At 39.3% G+C, this 26,139-nt stretch overlaps 1 protein-coding gene across 1 annotated transcript in view; it reads left to right on the forward strand.

Moving 5' to 3' along the window:
• Window positions 1-26,139, forward strand: part of LOC145989292 (uncharacterized) — a 121,852-nt gene that overhangs the window by 79,379 nt on the left and 16,334 nt on the right. The window contains exons 4-6 of the mRNA XM_083124654.1: window positions 13,170-13,325; window positions 17,119-17,279; window positions 20,880-21,099. Coding sequence (XP_082980780.1) covers window positions 13,170-13,325; window positions 17,119-17,279; window positions 20,880-21,099 — 537 coding nt within the window. The remainder of the gene's footprint in view (window positions 1-13,169; window positions 13,326-17,118; window positions 17,280-20,879; window positions 21,100-26,139) is intronic.

A 26,139-nucleotide genomic window follows, 5' to 3' on the forward strand; every position in this document is an offset into this window, starting at 1 on the left:
TCGTATTGGAGAATTAAGTAAGATGCGTTCTTCCTTCAGGTTTGGATATTATCCTTTAGGGTGCTGTCGCCTGCCTTCGCACCCAACCTTAACAAAGCCCTATTTTTCCATCCTTCTGACTTGGATCTTCAAGACTTAGGAAGATTTCAGACGGAAGGGACACGCGATACATATCGTTTGGAATGACCCAATCAACAGCAACGTTTCACACCGTAGCGACACAAAAGCCGCAGAAAGGTAAGTTCGACTTGTGAATTCCTCGGGGGACACGGTGTGAAATCTCCCTTAGTAGGCCACTGTCATCGTCACCTCGAAGTGTACCTCTTGTTGACCACAGAAGGAAAATATCTCCTCAACCGGTGAGAATGCCCCTCAGTTTTCTTCTTTATGCTTCATTTTCTGTGCTTGTTCAATATACAGGTAACAACTTACGATTTGACATACACAGAACATGTACTATGTAGACATTTTAACGAAAAATCATTCGAAGTCGAGAGTGGCTCAGTGGTTCAGTTGGTAGAACCCTGATTCAGGCCCTGGTAAAGCCTGCAATTTCCGCTAAAATGTCTACATATGCAATATCTTCTTGCTTTCTTTTCTCGACAGTCATAAACTTTCCGGCTGTCTCTTTATGGTAGCTTAGTGGTTGAGCGTGTGTCGAACCCAGTAGGCTTAAACAAAAGTATTTTTGTATGCCATGAAATTCTCGGACTGCATACACGAAATTTGGTCCTAGCACAACCGTGAAGCTTATTTCTTTTTTAATAAACCGCTCCAATATCCGGTACTGCTGAAATATTAACTTTAGAAAGAGAGACCTTCGATCTCTTCGGCCCTCGACCCGAACTAGCACTACAGTGATGCTCCGGTATTTAGTCCTTTTTCATTTTCGAATCACTAGATCTTATAAAGCAACCAATGGACACTGACTGATCACAAATTGATTGTATTAATTGTCACACTTACCTCTGAAATCTCATTAACCGATTCTGTTGTACAGATCAACCGCGAGATTGAAGCCGCGTATTTATATCCTCATTATATTCTAGAACGCTCCACAGATAAAACGATTCGTATATATTGCCAGTAGTTGGACTCCTTCTCTTACTCAAGAACGTCTCCTCTCGCGCCTTCCACAGATTAAAAATTTCAACGAATCGCCCTATGTGTGGCGCTACCTTTGTTGTGCAGCATCCAAATGCTGACAAGTCTCCACATGGTGTTCAAGTTCGCTGCGACAACACCGAAAGCACAAGAAAAGTTTACGTTTATAGTATCAACAACAGGGTTATAGAACATTCTCCGTCTTGCCGTGATAAGTATTTCTCTCCTTAAATTATCGACATATTAATCAAGAAGACAAAAACCTAATTTTATGTAGTATAAACAGAAAAATTTCCTGGGGGAGCTCAAACCCCCTGATCTTCACCTTGGATATGTGCTCTTAACAATAATATGGTTATAGAACATTCTCCGTCTTGTCTCGATAATTATCTCTCTCAAATTATCATCACATTATTCAAGAAGCAAAAAACGTAATTTTACCTATCGTAAACTGAAAAATATCCTGAAGGGGAGGGGGCTCGTGCCCCCTGGTTCCCACCTTGGATACGTGCTATTAACAATAACAGGGTTATAAAACATTCTCCGTCTTGTCTCGATAAATCTCTCTGTCAAATTACCATTCATTACATTATTCAAGAAGCTGAAAACCTAATTTCATTTAGCGTAAACTGAAACATTTCCTGGGGGGGCTGGAGCCCCCTTATTCCCATCTTGGATACGTGCTATTAAAAATAATAGGGTTATAGAACTTTCTCCGTCTTGGCTCGATAATTTTCTCTCTCCTTAAATTATTGTCACCTTATTCAAGAAGCCAAAAACCTAATTTTATATAGCTAGTGTAAACTGAAAAAAATTCCTAGAGGGTGGGGGTCGAGCACCCCATACCCCACCTTGGATAAGTGATATTATCAATAACAGGTAAAAAAGGTAAAGTGCTCCCCTGTGCATAGCACCACGCCATGAAGGCGTATAGGGGGTGTGGGGGTAACGCCCCACACTTTCTTGATCCGGTCGTGAGTGGGGGTGATGTGATCAGCACCACGCCCCTGACCGCCTTTACCCCCCAGGGTTTCCCCCAGGTACCCATGTTATTCGACGCTGGGTGGGCGCCGGGGCCGCTTCCAACGTTAGAAAAGTTCCCGGATTTGAACCGGCCGGGGATCGAACCCGGGACCTTGAGCATGGTAGTCAGACGCGTTACCGACTGAGCCACCGCGGCCAATAACAGGGTTACAGAATATTCTCCGTCTTGCCTCGATAATTATTTCTCTCCTTAAATTAGTGTCACATTATTTTACAACTATTTCACACCACAAACACACAAAAACCTCATTTTATCTAGTGTAAACCGAAAACTTTCGGGGGGGCTCGAGCCTCCTAAGCGCCCCACTCCTTTGATACGTGCCTGCTGTGGTTGTCCGTGTAATGTAACAACGTGAACTTCGGATACTTCCGTTATCAGCACAAAAGAACCACAAGGCATCTGGACACAAACCTGTAGATATCAACCTTGCAACGACATTTGCAAATATAACTGACACGTAGCTGGGCGTAAACAGCCACATGTAAGCTGTAAGTCCAATAAAATTTATTGTTGTTGATATATGACATGTAGGCTGAGACAAAATCCGATATTGACACTTCATTATGAATACGTTTCTTACCATTTCTCATATCGTTGGTTCACTTCCCCCTTCCCTGAGGTGACTGCTGATCTTCTGGATGGTAGGCTATGATGTTCGGTTTTCTGGACGCGTTTCTCGCTTCGTTTTACAGCTAATAATGTGGTTGGTAGTTTGTCATTTTTCACAAAATTTGTATGTTTCTTGCAACACTGCTGTGAGCTGTTTCACTGCAGGAAATGACGTCACAGATACGATCAAATGTTGTGTTGGGTTGCCAGCATCCAGGCCGCAAAACGGTCTTTTTTGAACGGCTGTAGCGTCGAATCGACGCACCAACGAGAAAAATGTTACTGAGAAAAGTTGTTTGCTTTTATGACCTCTATACAAATCTGCAGTCCGTGGGCGCCATTAAAATGACACCCTGTGTATATATATATATATATATATAATCAGCAGATCAGCAGATCAGCAGAAACGCAGCAGAACAATCGGCGCTAAATAGGCCAGCAAATTTGGAGAAGTGATCAGTTGAACCTAGCAGCGGGATTAGAAGTCTCCAGAAGAGTCCGCCGTTTCAGAACGGTGCGATGAGCGTCGAAGAAGACCCGAGGACAACCGCTACTCCGCCTTACACCACATGGCAACCAGCCTTGTTGTCTGGGCCGGCGCTCGTCATCTTCGTCGCAGCGAGTTCCGTAGGGAACCCCGTCGCAGCAGCCGGACAACATAACTCCGCACGACCATCGCGACCCAGTCTCTGTCGCCAAGTTTCCTGACGTACCGTTGTTTCGGGCACGAAGCGAAAGGCCAATACGCCGCGAGGAGTCACAGCCGCCAGCGCCCAGCCAACCTGCAACGCCACAGTATACGGAAGAACTGTTGGGCTTACTTCTTATCCCGGACGCCACAAAATCGTAAATTGTAGGCATCACAGCACGAGGCCGGGACGTCAACACCGGACTGACTGACCGAGAGGTGAGTTGGGCAGCACTCGTGCCCTTCCACGCCGCTGGCTAGGGGTCGATAAGGGAGATTGTAGGGGAACCTTAAACCTGAATCCTCTTGCTCTATCATCTGGGTCCTACTGCATTCACGGCAAGATCCCACGTAACAACGAAGATCCAGTGAATACCGTATGTATGTATGTATGTATTGTAGAAAAAAAAATCCAAATGTTATGTAGTGCGGTACAGCTTATGGCTCGCACATGAAAGAATAAATATAAATATGTTGTTCGTGTTTAGTTGATCGCGTACGGGCAGCTATATTCAGTTCCATCATCCATTTATTTATTCTCGTATCGGAATTAATATTCCTGAACTAACGAAAGGCGTAACATTTGAAAACAAATGTAAAAAGAAATTAAGAACTAAGGAAGAAAAGAAATGAACCATAAAAATGGCGAAGTGGAAGGAAGGTAGAAATGCAAGGAACAAGCGGAATATTTTCTCTCTTTTTCCCAATTATGTATTTCCTTGGACTTCGTGAGGACCTTCTGATTCCACGAACCTTAATGCATTTCAGCCTAATGCATTTCGATCCGTTTTGAGGTAATGCCACTTCCATTAACTGCTGTTAAGGTGCAGAGAATGTGCGACAACCTGCTCCTTACCTGATCTTCATCCATTAGCTGTGCAGGCCAACAACAGTTATGAAGAGTATTTTAAATTCCTGATTGCTCCTGTGAATCTTGTCATGATTTTCAGATCTTGAAGCAATTGTCTTGGCTATACACTTTGGAGGAGATTTATTTAATGAATGCTTGATGTAACTGATTAGGATTGTCACACGTCCTGTTTATATTAGGATTGTCATGTTTAAATCAAAAGTGATTAAAACATCATGCTTTAAACGTTTAAACCACGTGCGTATGTTTTTAGAAGCGTTTGTAACGCTTATATAATTGAATACATACGTATGTGGATAAAACTAAAACAGTCCTTACTTGGATGATTAAGATATTCCTTATCAACCATTCTTCTTAAATAATAAGTCTTTCCTGGTTAGTCAAAAGTGGCAGAAAAGTGAAGTAAAGTAAACCAAATCAATAAGACATATGTTTATTTTTATTTGTTTAAAGCATTTTTTGTTTTTATTAAAACACCGTTTATACATTTAAAACACGTTTAAAACATAAAAAAACATTGCATTTGTTTCTTTTAAAAACACAACTATTGCCAATCCTGTTTTTATAGGATTGTCCTGGATTCTATAGTTTGCTTTGATGGCCTGTGAAAGTCTGTACGGACGCAAATTTGTCCTATGTTTACAATTACTAATATATGAATTGTGACAATTCATAACTTTGTAAAAAAAAGTAAAGTAAAGTGTTCCCCTGTGCTTAGCACCACGCCATGAAGGCGTATAGGGGGTGTGGGGGTGACGCCCCACACTTTCTTGATCCGGTCGTGAGTGGGGGTGATGTGATCAGCACCACGCCCCTGACCGCCTTTACCCCCCAGGTTTCCCCAGGTACCCATGTTATTCGACGCTGGGTGGGCGCCGGGGCCGCTTCCAACGTTAGAAAAGTTCCCGGATTTGAACCGGCCGGGGATCGAACCCGGGACCTTTAGCATGGTAGTCAGACGCGTTACCGACTGAGCCACCGCTTTGACTTACCTTAATACAAAGTTAAGTCAAAGTTTGTTTATAGTCCAATGTATGCTCAGATAGGCTAATTGACATTGAACATACAGTTTAAAGTGGGTTCAGAACCACTATGTGCCCCCACGGGTATCGAAACCCCTTTATTACAACGCGACGCCACTACGTCATCAGGGAGGTCCATTTTAATACATTAACCAAATAGAAGTGTATAAAACAGTGGCGGCGATTTGGAGGGCGTGGGAGGCAGATGCGCCCCACTCGCCCTCTAAGCTTTGTGTACACAGAGAAAATAAACTGTCCTTGCCCCCCCCCTCCCTTTCTCCCTTGGCGCACAATAGCCGCTACTGAGTTTGGATATATTAATATAAATTATAATGTGTATTAGTGTATAAGAGCTGGTTTTCACATTCCCGTTTGTTGTGTTTCCTTTATGACAAAGTTGAAATATAGCAACCCTACTACTGGTTCGAACGCATATAATAACATAAATTGAGGAGCTTATTTTCAAAACGTCTGGTATCCATCAAAGAAATTGAACAGGCACGTGAGGAAAAACGTGTAATTATTATTCAATGTAGGATTCAAACTAGAAGGTGCGGCAAAAGTAACACTATTTTACAGTTGCTTATAATATTTATTAAATCTTTTATGATAATTATAAGTGTTTAAGTGCAGTTAGAAATAATTCAGTTCAACGATACCACATGAACATAATTATATAGTATGGGCGTCGTTTATATATTAATAAGAATACTAATTGTTTTAGGTTAAAAGTACAACATGCTGTCCTCTTACGAGTCACGTACACTGCCAATCACATTCATATCAAGCAAGTTTTGTGACATAATTCGTTAATGTCAGACATTTCGTCCCAATTGTGTCTTGCATATCAACAATGGTTCGGTATTTGGCCTGGTACACAAGATATCACACAAAAAGAAATAAACCGACGTTATATCGCGATCGAGATGGCCACTCATCCATATGAGCCATTTTACCTATAGACAAAAGAGGAACAATATTTACGAAACTCGGCCAAATTAACGCATATGCCGACGACGTACGTAGTTATAATATCCAGAACAGAAGAAGAATTAAAGAGAACATATAGAACATTAGAAGAAGAAGCAAATAGAATTGGGTTACAGACAAACATGAAGAAAACCAAATTCATACTACTGACACCAAAACAAGGTAAAAAACGTTACCACCAATTTACAATAGATGAGAAGAAATTTGAAGCAGTAACAAACTTCAAGTATCTTGGAATGACTATAAATGACCAAAATAATATGCATGATACAATTAAAGAAAGAATAAACGCAGGGAACAAAGCATATTATGCCAATATACGATTACTAAAAAGCAAGTTAATTAGCAGATATACAAAACTATTGATTTACAAAACACTTATAAGACCGGTAATAACTTACAGTGCTGAGGTATGGACAATGAGTTTAGAAGACGAACAACAATTAAGGAAAACAGAACGAAGAATAATCAGAAAAATATATGGACCAATCAAGGATATAAATTTTTGGATAAGTCGAAACAATGAAGAGATAAATTCCATCTTAAACCAAAAGGATATATATAGTAAGATTTATTAAAGCCAGAAGAATTAGTTGGATGGGTCACATAGAACGTATGAATAAGGATAGAATTCCTCGAAGAATCATGTATGAGAGAATGTATTCCACAAGAAGAAGAGGCAGACCCAAACTAAGATGGCGGGATAGTGTCGTAGAAGATCTACAAAGAATGGGAGTCCATGGATGGAGGGAGAAGATATTGGACTGAGATGCTTGGAGGCTGATAGTACAGGAGGCCAAAGCTCACCCAGAGCTGTAGAGTCAGTTGGTAAGGTAAGTAATTCACTGGTAAGAAAAGGGCGTTTCGTCTGTCGCACCCTGTATTACCATTGTGCTGCAGAGTTGTGGGCCCAGCTGTTGTCTCTGTATTTCGCTTTTCACACAGCACATGCACACTTTGGAAATAAGCTCGTCAGATGTGTGAGAAAAGCTGCAACTGAAAAGAAAATGCGAACTTTCAGACCACGCCTCCTAAATTCACTTGAAAATAAAATAGGTCAACGAGATTCTCAAAATTTAGTTTCACAAACGGTTAGCCACCGTAATTAAATATTTAACATACACCGGTTAGGTAGTATTATATTAAGATTAACTAAGGAATCTACATGTAACATTCAAATCTGACTGGTAAAGTTTAATAGTGGTTATTCGGTTCACGCCACTTTTGCATTGACAGAGCATGGTAACTTCGAAATATGTTTAACATCTTTTTTTTCTCACGAAACGTCTTCGTGTGTGTATTTTTCGTGTATTAAGAGAGGGAATCTCAAACAAAGGCATATTTATGAGGCGTACCTGTCACTTTTAACTGTGATAACATATCACGCATTAAACTGTAAAACTGTGGCACGGGCATAAAAAATGTTCTTCGAGATTTTATCATCGCGTTCCATTGTTTGTAGATGCGCGCAGATAATACAATTCTTTATTGGCATTAAGATTGCTTATGAGATATGCTTTCGCTGCATGGGAACTGTTATATAGAGATGAGTTTGCTTTTTTGTGTGTGTTGTATGGTAATGGGCAAAATATACTAGATGTTATAACAACCCAACTCTTGTAAAATCAAGTTTTCGTTGGATCGAGTTTCCATCAGGGTTGTTAATGGTCCAGGAACGCATAAATTCTAATGAGTTCTATTGGGTTCCGCTGAAGGACCGGAATCTTTTTTCTCGCACAATTTAAATTCGGTCCAAGTTACGTATTGTTACATTGAAAAAAGGTTCCTGGACCGAATTTAAATTCATCCGGAAAAGAGGTTCCTGTACCGTATTTAAATTGATCTGGAAAAAAATGTTCCTGGACCGAATTGAAATGATTTAAATATGGAAAGGTTATACACTGTCTAGAACTCCTTTACGTTTGCTGATTTTCTCTTCCAGTCCGGGATTAAATTTATTTACAATTACAGACCATGGTTGACCGATTAAAAGTTCCCTTCTAAAAATGTCCGCGAGTACGTTTTACATTGGAATGTCACACTGCGGTTGTAGAAAACGTAGCGCAGGGAATAAATCAAAACGCTGTTGTTTTCTCATGGGCCAGGTTCAAAAACTCCTGTCGAAGAGTTACTGTACATAACGCAATGGACTCTTGTGGCGTCGCATTGAGTGCAAACAAACCCGTCACTTGTTGCGCCGGCATCCGATCCAGGAACCGCAGCCAATAGGAGCCGTCGATGAGGTAACATGAGGCTGCTGTGTTCCCAGCAGATATTAATCATATTACAACAGGGAACGGCAATGCTGCTACAACCAAGTGAAGGAACACGCGCGGGAGAATGGGGCTATATGAAGAGTGGTAACGTGACTGCAGCGTTTGCATTTCGCCAATTCTACCTTGTACCTTAGATTCTCGAGGCCGGCATCACCTGGATTAGTCTTTCATGCTCACAAGTGGATAACTGTTTATCGTCAGGTCCTTATTCGATCCAAGTTGCGTATTGTTTCATTTCAATACGGAACTTGGATCCTATTTAAACTGATTCTGAAAAAAAAGTTCCTGTACCGTATTTAAATCGATCCTGGAATAAAGGTTCCTTGACCGAATTAAAATTCTTTACAGATAAAAATGTTCTTTACGGTCCAGAACCCATTTACGCTTGCTGATTTTCTCTCCTGGACCGGAATTGAATTTATTTAAAATTCCTGAACCTTTAACAACCCTGTTTTCCATTGTTGAACTGTTTATTTGATTTGATTTTGATTTTAAAATTTTGGGTGCGTCAGCACTAAGGCTATCTTGCACCCGTCACACTATACGGGGTCCAGCCCCTTACCGTTTCACATAACAACTCTAACGTTGCTTAATTAAAATCATAAAATATTAAAATGTTCTGACTTTCGTTAAAAGCCGAGGCTGCAAAGAACACTCGGCACAAGTAAGGACAAAACATAGGACAACACAAACAAAATTATACTGGCCATGGGGCCAGTCGCCAGAGCCTCGTTAGTCTTCAGTCCAGGGTGTACTAACGTGGAAGTGAGGTTGACATTTGGGTGTACTACGTGGAAAGTCACCCCTTACACCCCTTGAACTGTTTATGATAGTACACAAGTTCCGTGTTTCACTTTTATATGGCTAATTTTTATTCGGTGTGCATTTGTACGTGATGATAATAATAAAATAAATACACAAAGGACAGCGAAAGAACCAAGCAAACAGGGCAAGTTGCTAGAGTGGATGGAGCCTCTGGTGGCAAGGTAATCATATGCAACCACTGTGCGAATTACGCTTTTTGTTTTGTGGGCGATGCCTACTCAGAGGCATATATGTGATTTCATTTTGGGAGGTTTTTTTTTTTTTTTTCAAATTTGTATATGTTACCAGTCAGTAAAGCAAACTATTGACTTTCGATTCCAAGTACCTAAGAACATTGGTTCTAATGTAGATCATTAAATCTTATGAAAAAAATTATGTGTAATTTAGAAACATTTAGTATATTTACATTCTAAGAAAACCCAAACTCACTCACAAAAAGAGCTATCGAACTAAGCCCCGCGACAAGTTAAGTTTGCAGCAACTTTTCCCCCATGTAGACCCAAACGTGCGCGCAGAATATAGTTCCGCTGCAATACTGCCGATTTTCTCAATGTCTGTGATATGAACCGCTCGGCGGTTGAGGCAAGACTCGCACGGGAGATGCTGAACGTCGTTCTCGCACGGTTTAATACATAAAACCTGCTGCAAACTTAACCTGTCGCGGGGTATAGTAACACCGAAAACTTGGCGAAATTTCTATTGGCAAGCTGAAACTTAATGTCCACAAGTTTCTTGTGAACACTTTAATTCATGTAAACTATCAGCCTATGCGATGAAAACTTAAGTGGAAAACGGCCTGCTGTTGTCTCGGCTCCGTGCGGTTGGTCAGTTGCAGAATGGTGTCTTTCTTCATTCCACAAGGCTGCATCCTTTTCAGCAGGGAAATCATTGATGACTGGGTCATTAATAGACGCCAATGACTTTTCAGTTATGTTTGTTATATAGTTAAGGAATTCTATACCATATCTTTCAATTATATTTTCTTTGAGGGTGATAAAAACATCCCTGGCAGGTTAAAATTCATTTTCTTTGCCGGGGATAAAATTGTTTGAAGGGGGGGAAGGATCCCCGACTTTCCCCCGTTAATTCTCACACTGTATGCAACTATATGAACAATGCAAAGAAAGCAGAATTGCTATTGTATTTATGTGCTTATACTGTATTGCTATGTTTTTAATTTTAATATTTCACTCTTCAAATTTCATTGTGGCGAAAGAGCGACGTTTCTTTGTAATTTGAATACATATTTTTTTGGAAAATGATATTCGCTTGAAATTATGCGTTTCCTTTTTGAATCCCCAACTCCCGATGACGTAGTGGTAACGTCATCTCCTTGTAATGAAGGGGTCCCGGTTTCGATACCTGGTGGAGGCACATAGTAACTCGGATCCCACTCTATGTCCAGTCCCGATTAGCCTTACTGTACATAAAGAGGACTTAAAAGGTATAAAAAACTCCTTTGTGTATCCTGTGGACGTAAATGTACCATCAACTTTAAAGATAATAGTCGGTAACGCGTCTGACTACCATGCTTAAGGTCCCGCGTTCGATCCCCGGCCGGTTCAAATCCGGGAACTTTTCTAACGATGGAAGCGGCCCCGGCGCCCACCCAGCGTTGAATGACATGGGTACCTGGGGGAAACCCTGGGGGGTAAAGGCGGTCAGGGGCGTGATGCTCACATCACCCCCACTCACGACCGGATTAAGAAAGTGTGGGGCGTTACCCCCACACCCCCTATACGCCTTCATGGCGTGGTGCTAAGCACAGGGGAGCACTTTACCTCTCTTTTTATAAGGCAAATTGTCCATCACTATATTAATCTGTACCCTGTGTTGTTTTAAGGAATGCAATTCCCTTGATGCAAAGCAAATGTCCTCTGCTTATTGGCTTCTTATTTCAATTCATGACCATCATATTGTGGGACACAGACTGAATCGTTACACTCCTATATTTCTTCCCTTTGGATATAAGCCATATCGTTCTCTCGGAATCAATCCCTTCCACTTGAGGAATAATGGAAATTTTTGTGCTTTTAAAACAACAGCAAATTTCAAAACTTTCATCAAAGTTATCGTAAGATCGAAACAAGATGAAACATTAAAATTACCTCATTCATCAATATCTTGGATGAAGTTAAAGAGGGAAAAGGATGCAAATAGACTATTTGCCCCGATGTCCTTCTTTCCGCCGCCATAGGCCTGCAAGAAACATTATTTTTGTGAGTGTCGATTACTTGCAACATCTGAATGGCACTGCTTTCTTCATTAGTTAGTCTGCAACAGGTGTTGTGGTTTCTGCAAGCAGACGTCCAATATAATTGTTGAAGAAGAAAAAAAAAATCGACATTGGAAGGGGACTTTGCACCTCTCATATAGATCAGGAAGGGGCTCCCCACTATCCACTAACTAACTCTAGTCTTTTTAAACCCGAAGGTTTATGGCTGCAACAACACAAGCCTTGCCCTACACTGGGCAAGACCAATTCAATCTATTCCATCCTTACCGATTTCCTTTAGGTCCATCTCCCTACTATCCACTCTGTCAATAACTTTAGTTTTAATTGTTAGAGAAACAATAGTATCAAAAACGTTTGTCAACTTTCTACAACGCATATACAGAGCATTTCCTGACATTCGCTACGAGACTCGGCGGCAAGCGGCCCGGCGTCAGCGCTTGTTTTTCCCGGTGAACGGAGTCCGCGACAGTCGCACGCTACAGTCTGTTTTTTCGCTCTCCCTGCCTTCGCTCTCTTTCCATTTCTGTTGACGTTGCAGACTCACGCCAGTATAATCATCCCTCGGAAGTTGTTTTGTGTCATGTCGTGTCCGTGTGTTGAAGATTGTGGCTTAATATGGCATCACAAAAGTTTACATTACAACAAAGGATTTATCTTGTCGAGTGCTACTTCGGAAAGAGGAATTGTGGAGAAGTGCGACGACGTTTTGCAACGAAATTTCCTGGTGTTCCCGTTCCATATTAAACCTCGTAAAAAAGTTTAGAGTAACAGGGTCAATTCTGAATAAAAGTGGAAAGAAAAACCCACGTGTACTTACTGAGGAAAAACTCGATGAGATAGGACAAAGGTTAGAACAGTCTCCTCGGAAATCTATCCGCCGCCTCTCACAAAAAACGGGTGTTTCAAAAACCCTCTAGGTCCCCCGACTTGTCAGCCTGCGATTTTTATTTATGGGGAAATCTAAAAAATAAAGTATACAAAGACAATCTGCACAACATCTGTGAGTTAAAAGAGAGGGAGAAATCGGGAGAATTACAGTAGACTAACTTGCACGTGTAAATGCCAATTTCCTTCGGAGATGCCAGGAATGAGTTGCCGCAGAGGGACATCATTTTCAACACCTTCTGTAGTCAAGGTTAGTACACCATATGAAAACTGTAATTTTAATGGCCGACTCTAGCCGACAGTCGGGGACCCCGTTCACCGGGAAAGACAAGCCCTGACGCCGGGCTGCTTGCCGCCAAGTCTCGTAGCGAATGTCACGGAATTCTCTGTATGTATACCTTTGGTAGATGATGTTACAATTGGCAGACATTCTCATGTCAAGAAATGTACAAAATAATGGTGTATATTATTTCAGATAACCTACTTTTAAGGCAAGACACGAAAAACAAACTTATAATTTATTTTTAGCAGTAGTCATGTCTTGTGTAATAATGAGGTTTTTTCATTGTACATTGTACTACTGAAATGTGATAGTTGTGTTTCTTGTTCTATTTCTAGCTGCGAAACCAGGAGAGGTTTGCTACAACGACCAGCACTGCCATCTATGGAGCAAAGGAAGCTACTGCAAGTATCTGATCCCAAATCTTTTTGGTCGCTGCCAATGCAACCTAACTATGATCCAGAGGGGGGCAGAGTGCAGCCTGAAGACTTCGGGTAAGAAGAAACAAAATATATAATATGAAAGAAAGACAATCCCATTTTGATGATAGATACTATCAATCACTTGCGTCGTTACTTTGAAATATTTGCGAGGTTCAGAGTTGGAGAGTAACTTATCGCAAGTAAACGTTATTCTGTCGGTACTTGAGTTAGTAACGTTTTACTTTTTCGATATTTGAATTAGTATCTCGTTACTTTTTCGTTACTTGGGGTAGTAACTTGATACTTTTCGTTACTTGAGTTAGTAACGCGTTACTTTTTCTGTACTTCGTTAGTAACTCGTTACGTTTTCTGCACTTCAGTTAGTAACTCGTTACTTTTTCGGTACTTGAGTTAGTAACGTTACTTTTTCAGTACTTCAGTTAGTTAGTAGTTACATTTTCGATATTTATGTTAGTAAATCGTTACTTGTCGGTACTTGGGTTAGTAACTCGTTACGTTTTCGGTACTTGAGTTAGTGACACGTTACTTTTCGCTACTTTAGTTAGTAACGCTTGACTTTTTCATTATTTGAGTTAGTAATTCGTTATTTTTTCGGTACTTGGGTTAGTAACTCGTTACCTTTTTCAGTACTTGACTTAGTAACTCGTTACCCTTTCGGTGCACTGCTTGGGTTAGTAACTCGTTACGTTTTCGATACTTGGGTTAATAACTCGTTACGTTTTAGGTACTTGATCGTAATCGTACTTCATTACTTTGAGAAATTCAGAACTGTAGCTGTAGGGTTGATTTGTTAGGACGAAAAATGCTTTGTTGCAGTGACGTTGGAAAGGGGTGTACGGGGGAACATTGTATCCGCCCTTAATTTCTTTGATGCCGATTGTACCCCTTGGCCTCCTCAAATAATTTGACAGTAGCGAGATTCTACTGGTCAAACAATTTCATTTTTAGCAACTAAACACAGAAATTTTATTTTGGCTACATTTGGCTAAAAGAATTCAAACCAGCAATTATTTAAATTAAATAAATTATTTAAATGTAAATAATGTAAGGATGGAGAAACCGTTTAAAATGAGTGCAAGACGATGGAATGAGAACTGAGAACATTTTCTGTTCGGGAATTGTACACCTGTTGAAATGTTGAAAATATCCACACAATTTAAAAAGAAATCCAAATAATTTTGTGAATTAGTTTTCTTTTAATTGGCAGAACATGGTTATGAACACACACACACACACACACACACACACACAACATACATGCATAGCTACACACATACATGTAGGTACATTACATACATAAATACACACCAAAGCAAATAATTCATGGTGTGTTTTTGTGTATGGAGTTTGAACTTTGTACCCGTGTTGTGTGTATTTTTTATGTCTGTAGTGTGTAGTATGTGTTTCAATTGGGATTAGGTGGTAGAACAGTCGTAGGCTAAACCTCTCCCTTTAATAAAAAAATTTAAAAAATTGAATTTTTAAAGAATTATGAGCTAATATAATATTGTAGAAAAATATTTAATAAAAGCAGTAATAATGACAATCCTTGCACGTTTATCAAATGTTTTCAAGGTCAGAGATTTCCTCTCTCTCCACTGTAGATGCAAAGAGTGTCTTGTTCTTTGACATTTAGTAGCAGTCATGCCATAATGTACGTAGGAGAAAGAAGCCACTTTAATCCATGTTAAATTGTCACGCACCAACTTTGGGGTCATTCTGTGCCAGTGGGTGGAAAAGCCTGAAGGTACTGGTTTGAGGGACAAGACTCATCACGCTCATGGCTTTTACCCAGTCATTCTACACCCTACTCTTGTCTTCATCTACATATAACAAAATCAGCAGTGCACGTGTTTATTATTCAGCAATTTTGGCACTTTTTAGCGTAGGACGTGCAAAATATTAAAAAAAAATATGCCACCAGAATAATGTCTCACAGCTTATACCTAACCTACTAAACACACAAGAGAAAGATGTGTTTAATGAGTAAGTGCAAATTCTATACATTAAAAAAATAAATTAAAAAAGGTTGGTGGAGTTGTTAACACAGCGCGCTGTGAAGCCAAGGGTCTCGGGTTCGAATCCCTGCCTGGGCAAGGTTGTTCTTTGTGAGTGTCCTTTCATCAATTTCATCATATCACTCATCCTCATCTTCGCAATTAGCCAATAGTGACAGAAAGGCAAGTAAAATACACCAAATCAATCAATCAATGAAAAAAAAGTATGCGCCTGAAGCAAGGAAGGTATTTTTTTTCCAGGGGGGACCAACATGGTATATTTTACCCAGTAATAGTGTTCATCCCTCAAAAAACATTGCTTAAATTTGAATTTATCATGTTCGTACAATAATTAACACACATTATTGTGGCTGAAATTAAATTATATGTGTGAAATATGTAATTTTTGGTTCACTTTCGTTTTCCAGGCTGGGCCACGGCCCCCTCTTGCCCCCCCTTCCGGACGCCCATGGCCTGAAGTGAAAAATGTTAACTGGAGGAATGTTTGGTCGAGCTTTTGCCTTAACTGGGGTTTAACATGGCGACAGGAAGACAGCTTGGGGGATGCTTTGTGAAAATTTTGTTAGCTTGGGGATATCATCTCCCATCACTTCAAGTACTGAAACCAATCAAAACTTTTAGTTTAAAATGTCAGGCCTAAATGGTGACATGTAGAAAAATTTGTAATTACTTAACCTATAAAGTTGCAACAAATATTAAACGTGATTTGTACATAAGGAACTAAATAAATAGGCTGGCATCATGGTATGTCTCATGCTGACAACCTACCACACATTAGCATCTTGTGAAGCGGAATATGTTCCAGTATTATTTAGTCTCTTAGTATGACATAACTGTTTGAATAGTATAATTCGAGAAATGAAATTTAATTGTAAATTCAACACTGTCAATATTCGGGCTCTACCTGGGTGAGAGATAAGGAGAGAGAGGGAGAGAGAAAGGCTGACAGAGATAAATAGAGAGAAGAAAGAAGAAGTCAGAAGAAGAAAGAGAAACGAAGGAAAGAATGAGTGAAAGAAAGGAGAGAGAAAGAAAGGGAAACAGGATTACAGGAAGGTCGAGAAATAGAGAATTAGAGAGAGAGACATGGAGAATATTCAGCACGTAATTTTCTTTAGAAAATAGAAATATCAGAAAATCTGAAACTTTTACAGAAACTGGTTATCTTCATTCTTTCAATTGAGATTGAATTGCAATTCACTGCTACCTGTACATTTACGAACTTTCAATTTGTTTTTCGAACAATTTTAATACAAATTGTTTGTAGCAGGTATAGTTGTGAAAAAAAGATATTCATCATATCTCGGACTTAAATTTATATATGCACGCATAAAATGATAGGCTTTCCTTCAGTTCCCTGAATATAGTCGACTTCCGTGGCGACATGGTTGGCACAGCGCTCTCCGACGCCAGGGGTTCCAGGTACGAATCCCAACCTGGGCATTGGTGTTCTTTGTTACTATCCATTCAACAAATTCATCACATCATCATTCATCCTCATAGTCGCGACTAGCCAAAAGTGGCAGAAAAGCGAAGTAAAATAAAGCAAATAATAAAAAAAAAACTTCTCTAATTGTTAGTGACAAAGGTTCTACATTAGTATGCAATGTTTACTGGACATTGCTTAAACTGTACTTATTCTAACACTACGTTACGAAGCACTTCTTCTCTCGTCTTCAGGTGAACTAATTTATTTTTGTCGGTGGAGGGGATATTTTTACTTCTACGAATGTCTTACAAAAGCTATAAGTTTCTTATGCAAATGGTGCAAGTGTATTTACAGGCAAATGAGCGTGATGTAATTACTGGAATTTCTTTGCCCACAGTACCTACGGAGCCTGTCTCCTTGGGACTCCCGTGTGTCACCGATCTTCAGTGTAAAAAGGCCGACCCCAAATCAAGATGCGTGGATGGAATCTGTGACTGTGCCATGAAAAATAGTTCCTGCGGAGCTCACAACAGGGGCTGCCACGCTGGAACCTTTCAGGTGAGTGTTTCAGTTTGGTAGAAATAATCGACATGCTTTGGAAGTTTGTCCTGGTTTTGGAACTGTGTCCATAGTGAAAAGTGGTGTTTATTCACGTTTGTGAGAAAATAGGTCTTCTGAGAATCCATGATGTGTGGTAAAGGTTTAACCAGGGTTGTTAAACGTCCACGAATCCATAAATTCTAATGGGTTCTATTGGGTTCCGCAACAAGACTGGAACTTTTTTTATCACACAGTTTAAATTCGGTCCAAGTTGCGTATTGTTTCATCTCATACGGAACTTGGAGCGGATTTAAATTTACCCGAAAAAAAAGGTCCCTGGACCGTATTTAAATTGATCCGGTAAAAAAAGGTTCCTGGACCGAATTGATATACTTTACAGATAAAAAGGTTCTTTACGGTGCGGAACCCATTTACGCTTGATGATATTCTCTCCTGGACCGGAATTGAATTTATTTAAGGTTCTGGACATTTATCAACCCTGGTTTTAACTAGGGTTGACCCGATGCCGATGTATCCGATAACATTGGTATCTGAAAGTATCGGATTTTATTTATCCATGCCGGCCAATGCTTTTCCGGCGGACAGCAAAAATGCCGTGCAACACTTTCGCGGAGTTGAATTATCCTGGAAGTTATGCAAAATTCCAAACTTTCATTGATTTAGTACCAATATTATGTGAAGGAAACCATATTTTAAAATTTATTTAGAATTTATTGTGAAGTCTTTGTAGTACCGCAGCCCTCTCAGGTTTAATATAAAATATACCATAGTTTTAAAATTATGGGAATAAAATTAATAAAATTCCTTTTATTTAATTTTCTCCTTCAATTTGAGAATTCTTTAAAATGTTCATGCTTTGACTCGTCAGTTTAATTTCAAATTATAAGTAAATGGCAGTTCCGGTATCTTGTTTTCTGAATAACTAGAAACTCACAATGAAATATTTGTAGAAAGCTGAACACTGTGGACAAGCAAAGGTCAAACAAGAAGACACTGTTGATACTATGAATCTTGCTGGTCAAACTATTCATTTGTGTGTACCAACCGTGATAATTTGCTGTGAGCGCATGTTCCACTTGTTTTGTAGAGCATCCAAGCATAAGCTGAGCGTTTATTCATGCTATCGTTTCAGTGTAAAATTAGCATGCCACACTGCCGTAAATAACAACCGACATCAAGCTATAAACTATAGCTTTCGCACATAGTTTCCTTTCAAAAAATCAAACTTAATGTTAGGTTATTTCATAATGGAAATAATAGCACATTTATTGAAATTCTACGAGTTGTTGGGTTCTAGAGTTCTCTCTCGCTGGATATTAAGGGAAAGATAATGTATACAATTAGATAAGTGTGCGTGAACATGGTTTAGTTACAAGTATGGGTTTCAGAGCAGGTGATTGTTGGTGAAAACGACAGAAAATCCTCAGTTCCCATAACAATTATCTTAACTTTGGCAGAACTGAGATTAATTTGAGGCCTCCATTTTACAAATACCGTAAAAGAGTTTATTTTAGGAATTTTCTTCAGAAAGCTATGACAGTTAATACTTGTCTATGCTACCAAATAGGTTATTTTTTTAAAAAAACCTCCACAGTAAATTGTATATTATACAAAACTGTCATCTAAAACGATCACGTTTTCCACATTGGGTTAAAGTTGGAAGACCTAATCGACACATTTTAAAAGCTTTATAAATGTTTAATAGAGTGCAAACTTGCGTGTTTTTTGTTAACTTTTAAGGGCACCAAATTACAGTAGATAACCTACATTTAAAAATTTATGCACTGTAAATTTTGAACCAGATGCAGCATTTAATAATCTTAAAATAATCCAATCAAATAATCTACTCTTATGTCCCAGCTTTGATAAGAGAAATGTAATTTAAAATGTGCATGTGGTGTGTGTTTGTATTCACACACGTATCATAAAATATTTATTATTTTGGAATTCAAACACCCCTCCAAATTAGACTACTATGGTTCTTGTTTGTAGAAACTGGCAGTGATTAGGCAAGCGTGGGGGGCAGTTGCCCTCACATTTTTTGCCCCCGCACTATGGCCTTGTGTACCAAGAAAAGTAAACTGTCCCCCCCGTCCAGTTATGGCATCCAAACGCCACTACTGGTTATAGATGTTTTACATTTGGAAGAAAACAAACATTTTAGTATATCAATTCAATTTATTAAACATGTCAGTACGCATTAATTCTTAAAAACTAACTAACTCTCTAGCCTTTTTAAACCCGAAGGTTGGCTGTAGCAAAACAAACCTTCCATGTGGGAACAGGGGCAATATCAATTCAATCTTTTCCATCCTTACCAATTTTCCTTAGGTCCATCTCAACGTTATCCCTCCATCTTCGTCTTCGCCTTCCTACAGGTCTATTACCATCAGGTTTCCCAACAAGAATCCTGTAAAATCTTATTTCCTCTACCATACTGTCTGTTATTGATATCAAATTTTCGCACGAACCACAAAGAAATATGTTCAAGTTTGAGACCGTGTTTGCAATGTGAACGAAAAATGTGAAATGTTGTCTTTTTATACCAACATAACCATTCCTACAAACGAAGAAATCAGTCTCAAAAGAGAACTTTTTTGTGATTTGAGAACCGAAATGCTAATTGAACAAATGGGCGGTTTCAAATCTTTCCTCTGAACCGTTAACATCACGTAAACGTCGGATTGTACTTTTTTATGGGTCGCGACATTTCATATTGATTTCCATGCTTGACGATCAGTCTCTTTAGGCAACACGAAGGTGCGTGCCGTTTGAAGAATGGTGTAACTCACGAACCTCAAATTCAGCATTAATACAACTTGTTTCTTCGCCCATAGGAACCAAATACATTTTACAACATTTTCCGGTTGAGGGTAGTCTGCAAGTTATCATCATGCGTGTATTGTTTGGGGACACTAGCGTACGCAGGATTTTTAAAATCGGTCTGTGTTCTAATTCGTAATTACAATTGTTAACCTTCGTTCTGAAAGTTATTCAGAGACATAAATGCTAATATGGGGTCATTTTTAGGAGTTGTTTACTGGTTTCAATTTGAAATTTTCCTCAAGATAATTGGGGGGGGGCTGTAGTCCCATCAGCTCCCCCTGCGTACGCCGGTGTTTGGGAACTAAGTATAATATTTTATAAGGAATGGACAATAATGTTTATTCCACAAAAAGTTCAGGCCCGTAGCTGGAATTGAATTTCAGTGGTTTCTGGGCTTACACAGAAAGCTATGCATACAAGCACGCACTAAGCCATACACACTTTTATTTATTATTACAAGTAGTAAATTGTTATTATTATTATTAGTCTCCCTTCATCGTCCAACTATTCTTCAATATTCAATTTTTTACTCATTATACAAATGTTCATTAATTAGAACGAACAGAGCCGTCCCTAGGGAGGGGTAACTCGGGCACTCGCTTAACAATATCAAAAAATACTGAAAAAGAGAATTATGAGTACAAAGTTCATGAATGAAACTCGTTGGTTTGTAAATTATTTGCAATGTTTTGTAAAGAAATTAACAACTTTCGGGTTAGCGGATGTAAAGGGCATGTAAACATTTTCACGCAATTTATTTTTCCTTTCCAGTGCCGTTCCTCGGGTGACTGCCTGAGTTGGTTCTTCGTGTGTGACGGCAAGAAGGACTGTCCGGACGGATCGGACGAGGACTGCGGCCCGGACCTCGACAAGTGTCCCGACCACTCGTTCAGGTGCGGCAACGGACAGTGCGTGTCGCGAGCCGGAAGGTGCGACGGGAACAGGGACTGTCCGGGAGGGGAGGACGAGCTAGGCTGCAGAGGAAGAAAAAGTAAGTCGTTAAACTTGTCGTTAGAGAGAGTGGTGATTGCTCACTGGGCGAAGACCTTTTCCCCAAGTCATATTTTCTTTATTCTTCTTGTATGTACAGTCATCGGCAATAAAGATGGGACACCTAGATCCTGAAATACTCGCTTCACTGCAAGGCGTTATGTGTGCTGCCTGAATCCACGGCGATAAAAGTGGATTTTAATAGCAAATTTCCAATGGCAATCGCCTTAGAGTTAGGTAACACACATAACGGCTTGCAGGGAAGCGGATACTTCAGGATTTAGGTGTCGTATTCATATTGCCGGTGACTGTACTTATTGCTTACATTGTAGAATTATTTTCTTGCAATTTACGTTTTTCACAAGCACACACACACACACACACACACACACACACACATATATATATATATATATATATATATATATATATATATATATATATATATATATATATATTGCTGCTGACACTCTCTCTTCATCCGACATTTATTTCTAGTTTGAATAATATTACAGTATAACAAGAGAAGGAATTTAACAAAAGCATAAAGAAACAGTTACACAATGCATCTTGTAATAATATTACATTGTTTGAACCTAACAATTCAACTGTGAAACAAGCAATTTATTATTATTATTATTTTAAATGAAGTTGTCAAATTTTAATTATGGATCCCAAATATCATCAACAAAGTTTTTCCCCATTCTACAAAACTTCTTGATCCCTTCTGCTTCTGCGGAAGAACACTGGAATAAATTAAATAAAGAGAATGGCAATATAGACACAATGGAGTTCCCTCTTTCACAAGTGGGGTAAGCCACCACCTTTGAAATTTAATCCTACAGAAGATAGCAAGAATCTTTGTAGAAAGGAGGAGGAATTTGAATTAATCTGATGATATTTGGGATCCATAATTCGAAATATTATCAAACGTAAATGTGTGATAGAGAGACGGTTTTTGTACGGGGCGCATCCAGCTGCTAACAGATACTGATGGTAATTTCTAAGAGCTCCCAACCTGCCACTCATAACCTAACAATTTCTAACCTACAATTCCGTTTAGTTCTAATAGAGCCAGATTTAGAGCTCTTAGGAGTTATTTTAGTTAGTGTTAGCAGCTTGATGTGTCCCGAACCAGACCCGTGAGGGGGGAGAGAAGAAGAGAGGAGAGAGCAGTCCTTTTAGATACTTCAGCTTATCTCCGTCAATTGTTGTATAACCTCTCTCCGTACTCTGTTCTTCGAGGGCCTCCAATATGGCGCAGTATTAACGTGATCTTTATGTAATCAGATCATCCTAGATTAGATTTCTAGTGACGCACGTTCAGGTGTCCCTTAAATCTAGCTTCGATTAGCTTATTTGTGCTAAATTTTGTTTTTGGTTGCCTGGAAAGGATGGAATCGAAGGGGGTTATTGAGGAATCATATGTTGGTCGAACAATTTTTGTTTTTTGGGGATATAACGATATCATTAATTTCAATAACATTTAGCATTTTTCTTTTAGGAGAGGCACGTACCCCTCCCCCTGCGTCTACGGTATATTATAATAAATTGCGAGGGCTATGATGAATATGGTGGACACATACATGTGTGTGTCCGTGTGCTGAACACTGGTTTATGTGAAAGATATTTTTCGTCGCCATGTCGAATATTTAATAGCGCATACCAGCCGTTCTACGCGATATAACATTATCGGGGTTTCATAGTTGTTTAATTTCTGTTATATGTGGGGTATAAGGACAAGGCTTATGTGGAAGTAAACAACAACTCAACAAGTTTACACAGTCTACCTTATAAATGTTCAATGTGAGCACCTTTAGTGACACGGGACACATCCATCAGGTAGTCCAATTCTTTCCAAACACGGATCAACATGTCTGGAGTGATAGACTGAGACTTGAAATATACCATCGACGAATGCTGTTATCGGACGGATGATCACTTCCAAATCGCTGAACTGAAACAGCCATACCTTGCAAATTCAATGACACACAAGGACTTCTGCACGGGAGTCGCCATTTTATAATAACATAAGCCGCTGTGACTGATGGGAAACAAATGATAAGCGCTCAGGGTAGCAAACTTCCACAGCCGTTCTTATCGTACCTTCTTCGCAATATACCAACCACTTGAAACCCCGATAATCACTTTGGGACACACTCCATTATTCAGTACAATGTGTCAATAAGTCTTCTTTAGCAAATGATTGAATAGAGAGACAAGTGCAAACTCGCTGACGTAGGATGGATGCAATCGTTCAGAAGCGGCTGATTCCTACCCAGAAAGGAATGATTCCCAATGAAAGCGAATCTTCAAAACCACTTTTACGATAGGCGTCTTACAATCAAGAAGTGGGGATTCTGAATTCAAACGTGGAGCTTGTAAATTACCCCACCCCTCTGTTCGTGCGCGCACTTCCACAAATTATGGAATGAGAGGGGGGAGTGCACGACATCGTGATTCACTTCTATCATGACAATCCAGAAGCGACTTCAGCACATCCTCAGTGAGCGTGCCCTGAGTCAGGCTGTTGACCACCGATCAGAAATGACGAATCTGATTGTTCGGAATAATTTGGAGCTGTTGTAAATCAAACCTAAAGGTTTTCCTTCACGATTCAGAACCCGGGATTAATAACAGTCTAGAAAACACAATACATCTCCAAAGAAGTCCACGGCACAGACCAAGAAGCCTCAATCCCCCTCGAGAAGCATCATAAATGCTTTTTTTCCTTTGCAGGTAAATGAGAAATAAAAGTTACATCAGCCTTTCATTAAAAAACGCAACAACTGATGAAGTTTTATGATGCCTAAAATACCTATTTTGCTTGTTATAACCTATTTTAGTTTTTTGTGCCTAAATCAAAACAATTTTTTAGGTTTTTATTTCTTAAGTTTTTACATTATTTTTTACATCACATAGAGTATTTGATCCGTTTGGTAATGAAAAAATTTAATGACTAACTTGTTTGAATCATATTCTCTGCCGATTTTCCTCCCTCTATGTCCATAATGCTTTTTGAAACTCTCTAAACAAAACAAAATGTCTGTCGCCACTGTTGCCTGCATAGTCCAAAGTGCAAACTTCTGATCCGCTTACTTTTGGTGCTTTCTAGCATTCAAATTTGCACCATTGACTAATCATCTGTTTAAAGATCATTTTCAGCATATAAGATGATCCTCACTTCGTAAAAGGTGGGGTTTTGCCTGAGGATAATGTGAAAAATATTGTTATGTACCGTGCAGGAAATGATACATAATTAATTTAGCATATCGATAACAGTATTACAATAATTAGTGGATCATTTTGAAAATGATGCATAGAAATGAAAATTTGGTTGCTGTTTGATGGTTTATATCTATTAAAATTTCTCACGGTTCTTTTGAAATTTTGTTTTTAACAATTGTAGCTAATTAGTATTTTTCAGGATTTTTGAACCATTTTAAGATTTTTGGAACCTACTTCAGAATTTTTTTAGTCTAATTTAACATTTTTAGAGCCTATTTTATTATTTTTATAATCTGTTTTAGGATTTTAGACCCTATTTTAGGAATCTAAAAGTACATCTTTTAGGACCTAAAAATCTGAGTTCTACCAATAATGCCTATTTGGTTAGGTTTTGAGGGCGAGGTTTAGAACGCTTTGTTTTGGCGTTTCTTGGAAGCTGGGTGTGACCCACCCTCGCAAGAGTCACCTACTACCAAGAACCCCTTGTGTGGCCCTAACAGGGTCCCGTATCAACGAAATTGTTTATCTATCTTTCCGGCAGTGTTTGCTTCGAGGAGGCCACTCGAAACCGAAGTAATCTGATGCGCCGGGTAACGGATCTTCTTCCGGTACTAATGGGGCAGTCACGGTGCGCAACCATCTGCAGCAGATCTCCATTTGATAGAATCATCTTGGCATCAGTCGTCAACGAACTGTGCAGTTTTTTCCCTTAATCGCTTAAGCTGTGCCTCGTCTCTGTAAATACTTGTGAAGAAAGAGAGATCACAGATGTAGACAGAGTGCTTCTGATGTGCCCAACGGTATCAGACCATCATTGACCATCTCAGAGGAATATGGGTGCGGTGATAAGCTTATTTTGGTTGCAGTTAAAGGGTCAGGTAAGTTTGCATAGGTTTCTTTACGGGCATTGGATCAGTGCCCAAGTTCCCAACTGACTTACATCCCAACCAAACATGTACTCTACTTTTTTTGTTGATGCAAATTGCATTTGGTGAGTCAGCGGAAATTCTGCGTGCACTTGTCACAAGATAAAGGGAAAATCCAAGTCAAGATTTGAAAGATGTATTGTGTAGAAACCAGCTGTCACTTTTTGGAACGACTGGATGAAATTGCTTGAGAAATGTCAGAATTTGTCCATTAAAATGATGAAAGATGAGTATTTATATCGCAAGTACATGTGGAATAAATCAGTACTTTTCCGCGTTATTATAGTTGATTTTCTGATCATGTCATTAATGGACAAGATATGTGTTAATGTGCGTCAACCATCTAGGTAAGAGGTGTAATAACTTTGAACGAACTGAAAAGAAGCAAGAGTGGGCCTAGCTTACAAAACTACATATTAATACTAATAAGAATAAACAAATAAATCTTTGATTATTATTATTATTTGCTGCATTAACACGTAACGGGCGTGCCGTGGTCCCTGGGACCTGCGGCCTAGAACAATGCTCTCGTTCTCGGAAGAAGCTCTTGGGTCCCGCGGACCACGAACACTATAAGCGTAAGTGTTTCTGTATGGAACCTGGTGCGAGAATCAGAGTTGACGAATTGTATTTTTAGTGGAAATGTCTTTGCCTTACTTGAAGAAGATGAAAGCGGACGTGAATTCTCAGATCTGGAGTCTGATGAAAGTGATAATGAAATCCTTATTTCCACTGACTATCGCACCAATCATTGAGCTTCGTTTTCACATTGTACAGACATTTTCTTATATGATTTTGTTTTCTTTGCGTAACTACATGATTGTTCTGTGATAATTGAACACAAAATCATTTCTCTATTTTACAGTCACATGACAATGTATTTGTAG

This window comes from Lepisma saccharinum, chromosome 1 (assembly GCF_977018435.1).
Source record: "Lepisma saccharinum chromosome 1, izLepSacc3.1, whole genome shotgun sequence".
NCBI lineage: Eukaryota > Metazoa > Arthropoda > Insecta > Zygentoma > Lepismatidae > Lepisma > Lepisma saccharinum.